General features: G+C 43.6%; 1 protein-coding gene across 1 annotated transcript; it reads right to left on the reverse strand.

Moving 5' to 3' along the window:
• Window positions 1-341: 341 nt before the first annotated feature.
• Window positions 342-588, reverse strand: LOC105984002 (uncharacterized protein C7orf73). The gene has a single exon (XM_013014046.1). It carries the CDS (start codon window positions 519-521, stop codon window positions 378-380), a length of 144 nt encoding a protein of 47 aa, XP_012869500.1. The 5' UTR covers window positions 522-588; the 3' UTR covers window positions 342-377.
• Window positions 589-10,827: the final 10,239 nt, after the last annotated feature.

Raw genomic sequence — 10,827 nt, forward strand, 5'->3', positions numbered from 1 at the left:
ATTGCTAAACTACAAAATCAGCATTACTTTTATCTGATCACCTATACAAAACTCATCCATTTTTCTTTTGATAAAAAGTAGTAGAAACAAGAAGCAGCTACAACTTAAATGTCTTGTTTGCTAATCTAGCCCCATAATTCCAGCCTTAGAACCTACCAAGTAGACAGAAGGAAGACAGGGAGAAGCCAGGCTGTTGGGAGCAGAAAGGAGTTCTGAACTGGGCCCCATTTTCTGCTCTCAGGAAATACGTAGGGTCCAGCAAGGAAGAAATGGCTGAGACAAGATAAGAACAGAAGCTTTGGGTCAGGAGTTAAAGGAGCTCTGCATAGGCGGCTGGGCAGAATCATTGTATCCAGACTGCAGTGCTGGAAGGGGCCTCAGGAACTAGGGGGTTTCTTCTTGGCTTCCAAGTCCTTTTTGATCTCTTCAATTTTTTTAGCCAGGTTTGGTATATCATAGTTCTGAGCCAGATACATTCCAACCACGTTGCCCAAAGTAAATCCAAGCAGGAACTGCAGCATGGTGTCGGCGGGGAAGGCCAGGCGGGCGAGGAAGGTGATGCAGCTTCTCCGCGGGTCGCGGCTGGCCTTCCCCTAAAATTTTTTAAATTAAAAAAAAAAAAAAAACAACTAAAGTTTGAATTTAGGGCTTAGGTACTGTCCCTGAGCATTCGTGCTCAAGACTAGTGCTTTACCATTTGAGCCACAGTCCCACTTTTTTTTTCTTTTCCGGTTGGCCGTGGGGCCTGAACTCTGGGCCTGGGCACTGTCCCTGAACTCTTCAGCTCAAGGCAAGCGCTCTACCACTCTGGGCCTGGGCACTGTCCCTGAACTCTTCAGCTCAAGGCAAGCGCTCTACCACTTGAGCCACAGCATCACTTCCGGCTTTTTCTGATTTTGTGGTGCTAGGGAATTGAACCCAGGGCCTCATGTATGCAAGACAAGCACTCTACCACTGAGCCACCTTCCCAGCCCCAACAGTCCCACTCTTGCTTTTGGTTTTTAACTGGAGATGAGTCTCACAGACTTTCCTGCATGGGGTGGCTTTGAACCGTGATCCTCAGATCTCAGCCTTCTGAATAGCTAGGATTACAGGCATGAAACACTGGTGCCAGGCTTTCTCCTAATTTTTGTTAAATCAAAACTCTTGACTACAGAGGGATCTCTGAAATAAAAGAGTATTGAGAAATTACAGTTGCTAACTAGAAAAAGAAGACCAGGTACGGACTGGCATAGTTTCGCTCAGAAGTAATCTGAAGTCTTTTGTCTTGAAGAACGAAATTTATAGACAGCAAAAAGTGAAAGAAAAATATCGAACTTTGTTTACTTAGGAGGAAAAGCAAAGCAAAGGGTCTCTTTTTGTGTATGTAACTCAGTACAGGGGCTTGAACTCAGGGCCTGTGCATTCTTGCTTAGCTTTTCTGCTCAAGGATGACACTACTTGAGCCACAGCTCCACTTCTGTTTTTTTGTTAGTTTGTATGTTTGTTTGTTTTGCTGGCTAACTGGAGATGAGTCTCTTGGACTTTTCTGCTTGGACTGGCTTCTAACAGAGATCCTTAGGTCTTAGCCTTCTGAGCAGTTAGAATCAGTTGTGGGCCACCCTGCTAACTTGCTATGCAAATTGAATGCTCAAATAATTTTTTCCCTAGGGAAGCAGCAAATACAGGTAAGAGTGGCCTGAACAGGTACGTCATCTCCAGCCGATGTTGATCCCAGAGAAGTCAACAAAGGGTGAGCCACTACCTGCTTGAGGTCTATCAACCTATGAACCCAGTACTGTGAAACAATGGGACCCCAGTCAAAGCTAAAAATACCTCACTTAAGCAAGCTTTGGTGGCTCAAACCTGTAATCCTAGCTACTCAGGATGCTGAGATCTGAGGATCGGGGTTCAAAGCCACCTGGGCAGGAAAGTCTATGAGACTCTTATCTCCAATTCATCACCAGAAAACTGCAAATGGTGTTGTGGTGCAAGTCACAGAGGGCTGGTCTTGAGCTGAAGAGTTCAGGGGCAGCGCCCAGGCCTAGAGTTCAGGCCCCACTACCGACAACAAAGCAAAACAAAACAAAAAACTGTTGAATCAAGAGAATGAAACTCAGCCCTTGTCTGGAGTCTTGATATCTTGGCCACCTTCACCAGAATGTACCCATCCCTGGGTTTGCTCATTAGCATTTCACATGCCACCAGGGGGCGCATTGTACATTTAACCCTGGCCTTCCTGAATACCTAAAAGTCCTCCAATGTGATGTGGATTTCATGCAGGCCATTACTTTGTTTCCCTAGACCTGTGTCAGAGGTGATCATTAAGATAAAGGGAGAGCATCTCGGAGCAGACTAAGATGAAAAAGTTGCAGAGCAACACCCGTGCTCTACTACACATGATCTTTTATCCACAGATTCTCCAGATAATTAAATCAAGCCCAAATTGCTTTAGAAAAAGAGAATTTTGGAAAAGAAAAACAGAAACTTGATCCCAATAAGACAATACAAAGGAAAACTAACTGAATATCTTTGTGTTTGATTGTTTAGAAGCAGGGTGAGGGTGTCCTGTGCCAGAGCAGCAAAAGGAAGTCCCACAAGCCACAGATCCCCAGACTTCAGAGGAAGCAACCTGGCTGAGACAGAGCACAGGGCTCCTTCCTTCCTTCCTCCCTCCCTTTCTCCCTTCTTTCCTTCCTTCCTTCCTTCCTTCCTTTTTCCTTCCTTCCTTCCTTCCTCTCTCTCTCTTTCTTTCTTTCTTTCTCTCTCCTTCTTTTTTTCCTCTCTCTCTTTCTTTTCTTTCTTTTTGTTGGTGCCAGTATTGGGGCTTGAACTCAGGGCCTGGGTGCTGTCCTTGCGATTTGTTCAAGTTTAGTGCTCTACCACTTGAGTCATAGCTCTATGTCTGATTTTTTTGTGTGTGATTAATTGGAGATCAGAATCTCTGGACTTTCATGACCGGCTTGACTTTGAACCATGATCCTATATCTCATCCTTCGGAGTAGAGGATTACAGATGTGAGCCACTGGTGCCTGGCTGCTCAAGGGCTTCTTATATTTGTGTTGCAGAACATAGATGGCCATCTATATCTGTGGATCCAGCAAGCAGTGGAGTAAAAATATTTAGAAGAAGAGGAAAAAGAGGGAGAGACTCAACACAGACACACACACACATACACACACACGTGTGTATATACATATAAACATATACATACATACATATACACAGAGACACATCACACACAATACGGGGAGGCTGTGTCTATACTGAACACACATAGACTGTTTTCTTGTTGTATCCCTAAGCAATATGGAGTATTGCTATTTATACAACATTTACATTGTATTAGGTTTCCCCCTCCCCCTTCACTCAGTGCCTTCACTCTGTCCCTGAGCTCTTTCACTCAAGACTAGCACTCTACTAATTTGAGCCACAGCACCACTTCTGATGTTCAAAGGGTTAATTGGACATAAGAGTCTCACAGGGCTTTTCTGCCCAGGCTGACTTCCAATGCTGTCCTCAGTTCTCAGCCTCCTGTGTAGCTAGGATTACAGGTGTGAGCCACCAGTGCCCAACTGTATTAGGTTTTGTAAGTCATTTAGAGGTGACTTGAAGCAAGAAGTGCATACAAATAGCTATATCCTGGATGTGAGCATCCATAGATTTTTGTGTCCAAGATGGATTCGGGAACCAGCCACAGATTCTGAGGGACAAGTGGAATAGAATTGCTTAGATCTTGATTAGAAGGTCTCTTAAAATCTTTATGACTAACAATTTTTGACCTGATAGGAATTTGCATACTACTGGGTCTGATCTGCATATTTATTTTTGAACTCAGCAGGAACCTTGAGGCCATTAAGCCAAGATTAGATTTTTTTTTCTTATCACAGCCAAAAACATTCGAAAAAGGGCTTATATTTGAAAGCAAAAATAATGTTTAAATTCGTATTAACCTAGTTTATTTTTCTAGGTTACTTATACATACGGTATTTTGTTTTATTCTTATAAGAATGTGACATTTACCTGTTACCCAAAGTTTTAAAATCAATTTTAGTGGCTTTTTTCAATTAGAAGTTATTTTTTAACGTAGAAAACTGTTATAAGCATCCTCTTTTTAAACCCTAATTTCTTTAATCTATTTAATGTATTAACAAAGATGACAGAGTGCAATTTACAGCTCAAGTCTCTTTGTAAACACGGTGTTCTGCTATTTAGAAGGTTGTCTTTTATTGTTCTCTCAGCCTGAAAAGCTTTTCATAAAGTGCTGACATGTTTCAAGATTGGCAGTGAGGCTTGATTTGTTCATTTTTTTCCTCTGGGGAGATATGGAGTCGCTTTATCTTAGATTTATATAAGTTCTCAGTGGTCTCTCAAAACCAATCAAAATAGAAAATCCACAGAGGTTGAGAAACATTACAGTTATGTTTTCTACAACCTTATAAGAGGAGGCCTCATTAATTCCAAAGTATCTTTGACATCAAACTCATTTGTCTTCCATTATATATATATATATATATACATATATATGTTTATATATATATACATATATATATGTATATATATACATATATATATACATATATATGTATATATATGTATATATATACATATATATATGTATATATATATATATGTATATATATATATATATGTATGTATAGACCAGCCCTCCAGAAACAAGCAAGCTAAAGTAGCCATTGGATTTCAGAATCTTCTTACATTTCCCACTCCCGATTTTCCAGTTCATACCACACCAACCCCAGTAGGCTGGGTTGTAACAGAACAGTAGTTAAACAAAGGAAACTGTTACATTATTGGACAACCTAAAGATTAAGCTTTCCCCACACCCCCTTTGGTCTAGAAAAAGAAAGAAATGTTGCCTATATTCAGAAAAAGGTACCCAAGTAGTCCCAGAACTGACACATACATTATTTATCCTGTAGGGGGCATGAGTTCCCTGTTAAAGGAGAAAAAAATATTGCTGGTCCAGAATTTTGCCTCTTCCAGCCACTAGAGAAAATTAACTTAGCTGGGCCTTAATACAAATAGAAAGACAACATTCTGGCTTCAAATCAGATAATACTCTAACCCAGACTACAAGTGTTCATTCCAAGAGACAGTGGCGCAAAGCTCCACTGTCTGTCTCTCAGTGGCTCGCAAACATGTCTCCTGTGCAGTCATCACACAAACCCAAACTACCTGACAACCATGACCAGAAACTATGCTTTCACTCCCTGATGCAGTGTGGAGGTCCATAGCCAGCTACTATTTGTTAGCTGATTATCTCAGACCAGCAGGTGCTCTGTTGAGACCTAAATAGTCCTTGCTCCAGTTCCCTTTCAAAAATAGCCTGAGACAAGGAGTTGACTTGAGGGGACTTACTTGGGGGATGATTTCAGAGTGCAAAAGGGACTGGTGGGGTGATCAGCTGATCCTGTTTGCTGAGGACTGAGGGGTTTCCTAAGGCATAGGATTTTCAGTGCTAACTTGAAGATGTTCTAAGTAAGCAGGGACTCATTGGTCTCTGCAGAGCCTGGATTCATTGGATGGGGGGGGGAATTAGCACAAGATGGGGATCCTGGGCTGATTTTTTGTTTTGGTGATACTGGGGTTTGCCTAGGCGGGCACTCTACCATTTGATCCATGCCCCGAGCCTTCTTGCTTTTGTTTGTCTCCTTGGTTCTCACTTTTTGTCCATGCCAGCCTGGACTGATTCTCATATTTCTGTTTCCCATACAACTAGAATGACAGCTGTGTGCCTCAACATCCAGGGTGTGTGTATGTGTGTGTAGCGTGTATGTGTGTGTATATGCATGCACGCACACACGTGTGTGTGCTAATCATGTTCCTTGAACTTGGCCTGGGCGCTGTCCCTGAACTTTGGTGCTCAAGGTTAGTGCTCTACCACTTTGAGCCACAGCTCCACAAATGGCTTTTTTGGTGGTCAGTTGCAGATAAAAGTCTTGTTGTTCCTGCCTGAGCTGGTTCTCAGATCTCAGTCTCCTGAGTAGCTAGGATTACAGGCATGCTGGCATTCAGTTCTTCATTGGTTGAGTTGTGGGGGGGGGTGGGGGGGGTCTCATGAACTTTCTGCCTGAGCTCTAATCCTCCCAACTCAGCGTTCTGAGTAGTTAGGTTTGCAAGTGGGAGCCACTGTGCCAGGCCCCCAAGTTTGTTTGATCCCATGGCATAGAGTACACTTTAGAATTCTTTACCTGCAGGATGGAAATGGGGCAATTTGTCTACCAGTTTCCATCCCTGATTAATTAAGTGTTGCCTCCTGTAGGGTGGCCCCCTCCCACTTGAGCCACAGCTCCACTTCCCTCCCACAGTCAGGGCTTGTGCATGATTGCCTGTGAACTCCCATAGTTATGCATTTCCCACTGAAGCTTCAGAAAAGCCCAGGAAAGGGGTTGGAGAGGGCATCCTGCAGCGTTTCCAGTGCTGTAGTTTTCACCTACAGCAGATCTGGTTGCAACAGCAATGACTGCAGTCAGATTTGGGCTGACAAGGTATGAAGCAGGGCCAAGAAGAGCTGAGGTACCTGCTTATCCTTGGCTTATATTTGACCTCAGCAGGGCACCAAGCCTCTAAGGTTCCAATTAGTTTATCAATTAATTAATTTTTCTTTATTCTCCCTCCCCTTTGTCCCCTATTTTCCCTTTGTATGTACATGTGTGAGTGTAACACATGTACGATCTTGCTGGTCTTGAGCACTGTCCCTAAGCTTTTGTGTTTAAGGCTAACACTCTACCACTTGAACCTGGCTCCATTTCCAGCTTTTTTTTCTTTTATTTACTTATTTATTTATTTTGGTGATTAATTACAGACAAAAAACTTTACAGTCTTTTTGTTTTTTAACCAGGGCAGGCTTAGAATCACAATCCTCAGATCTCAACCTCCTGAGTAGTTAGGATTAAAGGCCTGAGCCACAGTTGCTTGGCTTATATTGTTTATTTCCATTATTCTTTCAAACCTTTTAGTGTGGAAAATTTTAGAAATAAATAAAAATAGAATCGTATAATGAAAGCTCTTTTTAAACTTTTTTATTATGGAAAAATTTAGTCATGGAAAATTTTAGAAGTAAAGCAGAGAAAGTTTAAAGCAGAGAGAATGACATCATAAATCCTCCTTTATACCATCAACAACCAACAACTTTTGGCCATTATTTTTCTATGTCTCTCAGGAAGGTGTACCACAGTGAAAGCCTGTTTTTAAAACCTGAAACAAAGACATCATTGGTCTCAGTATGTCAAGAGATATGCAGTCCAGAGCAGGTATAGAATTGAATAATGTCTAGAGAAATTCAGCTCTCTATTGTTTTGATTTCCTTCTTTAGAATGTGATCGCAAAATGGCTGCTAAGCCTCCAGAAATCACAACCTTGTTCCAGTAAGGAAGAATGCTGAGGGAATAAAAAGACTGAATGATTTGCCAACGTCCTCAGACTTCCTTTAAAAGCCTTTCCCTGGTGCTCCACCCTGCAACTGTTTCTCTGGCTAGGACCTGGCCACCTGGTCTCTATATGCTACAGGAAATGTGGAAGGTAAATAATTTTAGTGGGGGACCCAGCTGCCCTGAAAAAAATCAGGGTCCCATCAGGAAAAATGAGCCTTTAGCTTTTTTCTCCTGCTTTTCTCTCTGCTGGGTATGCCCTCCTTTCCCTTCATTGCTCAGGTTATTGCTTTATTTAACAAATATTTGTTTAACAATCCCTTCCACCAGTCCTTAAGCTAGGTCCTGGGTCTCTAAAGAGAAGTAAAAAGTAGTTTTTGCTTTTGGAGAGGTCTTGGTGTAACCTATAGCTGGAAGCTAATACATAATATCTAAACTTGATAAATCCACAGTCACGCAGACGTTATTTTACGATGTAGAAGCAAAGCCTTAAAGACATAACAGGGCTGGTTGCCCTTGGAGACTAGACTGCAAGCAGGGAGGTGCAAAACTAGGGGCTGTTGATAAAATTATACATCACATGCTTTCCTCTGCTGGCTTGGTGCTTTTTCTTTCTTTTCTAACCATGTGCCTACATAATTTTGACTATATATATATATATTAATTCTGAAAAGCAACCCTGGGGCACATAAAGATTTTTTTGCATAAAGAATTGTTGCCATTTGGGGTCATATTTTTCTGGTCTGTTCTAAGAGTTTCTGTGTTCAGGATTGCTGATACAAATTGGAGCATTCAAATGGAGTGACGTGTGTGAGCCACCAGGCCCACAGCAGGCACTCAGCACACATTAGTGAGAAATAGATTTATCATCCAATGTTTTGTCCAGATTCCAACCCTCTCCCCAGGGCTGCCACAAAGAAATGCTGCTCTCTCAGTAATGGTGACACTCCTCTGGGTCTTTCATAAACATAAGCCTTGTGCCAATGTCGATCCAGATTTTTGGCAGTGTTTATGTGGGATCAAGTGTTACCAGCGGGTAAACATGCGTAATCCTGCTAGTGTTCGCCCTATTCCCTCCCATAAAGATGACACCATTTCCCACTCCCTCTCCCGCCCCCACCCCCAGCAGTGTGTAAGCATGCGTTCCTCTTACAGTCCCACCAAGACAGAGTCTCACCTAACTATGGACAGAATAAGATCTGATAGATAAGAGTCACCTCCCCTTCTTATTTTTGTGCCAGTCATGGGATGTGAAGTCAGGGACTGGGCACCATCCCTGAGCTTTTTTGCTCAAGGTTAGCACTCTACCACTTAAGCCACAGCTCCACTTCTGGCTTTTTGACTTGGAGATAAGAGCCTCATGGACTTTCTTTCCTCAGCTGGCTTCAAACTACAGTTCTCAGATCTCAGCCTCCTTCTTAGCTAGGATTACAGGTGTGAGCCACCGGTGTCTGGCACTTCCCTTTATTTTTATTCTTCTTTATTTGTGTTGTTGTACTAGGGGTGGAATCCAGAGCCCTATGGACACAAGGTAACACTTGGGGTGGTAGGATGTACCAGATATGAACCAACAGTTGGTGTACTAAAACCATCTGCCACTGGGCTGCATCTGGAGGTCAGGGTTAGTCTTTCAGTGTGTGTCAATTTCTGTTTCTGTCACGGACACCTAGCCTTTTCCTAGCCACTGCTCACTCTGAGCTTCCTTTCTTGGCTAGCACTTCAGCTGGTCTAACTACTCGCCCTATACCCTGAGCCTTTAGCTGCCTTCCCCTGCAGGCCATGGGGGCCTCGGTGGCCCATTCATGTCATGAGGAGCATAGAAGCATCAAGAATCCCTGGAACTGTCCACTTCCTCCTTTTTGCCCCCATGAAGGATCAGCATTGACCTTAAATCAGAGCTGTGTAGCCCTTGTCAGCAGTGTAAATCCACTATGGCCACTGAACCACTGGTCTGGAGATCCAAAAGTGTCCAGGACACAGTTGTAGCTCAGGTCAAGAGGAACCCTCCTGTGCCCCTCAAAGGAAGAGCTACCCTCTTCCTGAGAACGAGGACCTCTCCACCCATCAGAACCTCTAGTTGAGGGAACATAAAGCACTGTTTCTGCAAGTGGGTCATTGGATATGAGGGTCGGAGTATCCAGTCCTTTGACCTTTTGGTTCCTGAGCCTCTGCATTATAGCTAATAGAGACAGTCTCCCACACAGCCATTGCAAGGATTGTGGGACAGCACCTTGACCCCCATAAACTGTCACCTCCAGGCTAGCCCCTTCCCTAAGTCTTTCAGGTGACATTCCATAGTAGAACCAGTGGATCTGGTGGGAATGAACCCACTGTCCCAGCCTCTTGCTAAAACATAGTCCTTAGGTATTGGCAATGCGAGACAACACTCTGCCCCAAGACACCAGACGCACTGGCAGCTCTTTGTGGGTACTTCTGACAAGGAAGGCAAGCCTTATCTGGGGCCAGCAGAAGTTCCTACAAAGAAGAATCACTCTTTCTTCCAAGTTAGAAGTGGTCTGGTGGCTTATGCCTATAATCCTAGCTACTTAGAAGCTGGAGGATTATGATTCAAAACCAGCTCATGCAGACTAGTGGTCCTCACTAGACATTATGTTGAAAATGAACTATACAACTTGTAGGTGGGGATGGGAGAGAAAGAATGGGAGAGAGTGAGGGAAGGGCTGACATTTGTACAAAAAGTACTCATTACCTGACTTACGTACATCACCTTTATAATAACAATTAAAAATTAAAAAAAAAAACCAGTCCATGCAGAAAAGTCCACTGCTGGGGACTGGAGGCATGGCTAAGTGGTAGAGCACCAGCAGGAGACACTGAGTTCAAGTCCCAGGACAGGCACAACAAAAGGAAGAATCTGATGTAGCCAGATCAGTTTTTTCCATTACTTTTTGTTGTTGGTGGTGGTGGTCATGGACCTTGAACTCAGGGCCTGGACATTGCCCCTGAGCTTTTTCACTCAAGGCCTAGTGCTCTACCACTTTGAGCCACAGCGCCACTTTCCACAGAGCTTTTTTTGGGGGTAGGGGTGGGGGTGGGATGGAGCTACATGAGAACTCTACTGTTGGCACTGAATAATCAGATGAAATGTAAGCCATGCTATGGGGCCAGTGCCTAGCCTGCATTCCTGTCATTGTGCCTCCACTTTCATGGCCCCACTGCTCAAGCACTGGAGTGGCTAAGGACAGGGGCTAGCTGACATCTGCAGAGAAGTCCTTGTGCCCACCAGGCTGTGGAGGACTTCCTCCAGGAGAAGACACAAATGTCCTCACACTCAGTACCCTCACTGGTCACCCACATGTTTCTTCCCTGGTCTTCCAGCCAGGCCCCTTTCAATCCCCTGACCAGTCAGCCAGTGACTAACCACTGCTCGGGAGCAAGAGTCCATTTATACCATAGATCACTTCTCATTCCACCAAAGACAAACAAGCCAATG

This window comes from Dipodomys ordii, unplaced genomic scaffold, assembly GCF_000151885.1.
Source record: "Dipodomys ordii isolate 6190 unplaced genomic scaffold, Dord_2.0 Scaffold22, whole genome shotgun sequence".
NCBI lineage: Eukaryota > Metazoa > Chordata > Mammalia > Rodentia > Heteromyidae > Dipodomys > Dipodomys ordii.

What these genes read in the sequence shown, in the direction of transcription:
- LOC105984002 (XM_013014046.1), bottom strand. Translation starts at nt 521, where the DNA reads ATGCTGCAGTTCCTGCTTGGATTTACTTTGGGCAACGTGGTTGGAATG.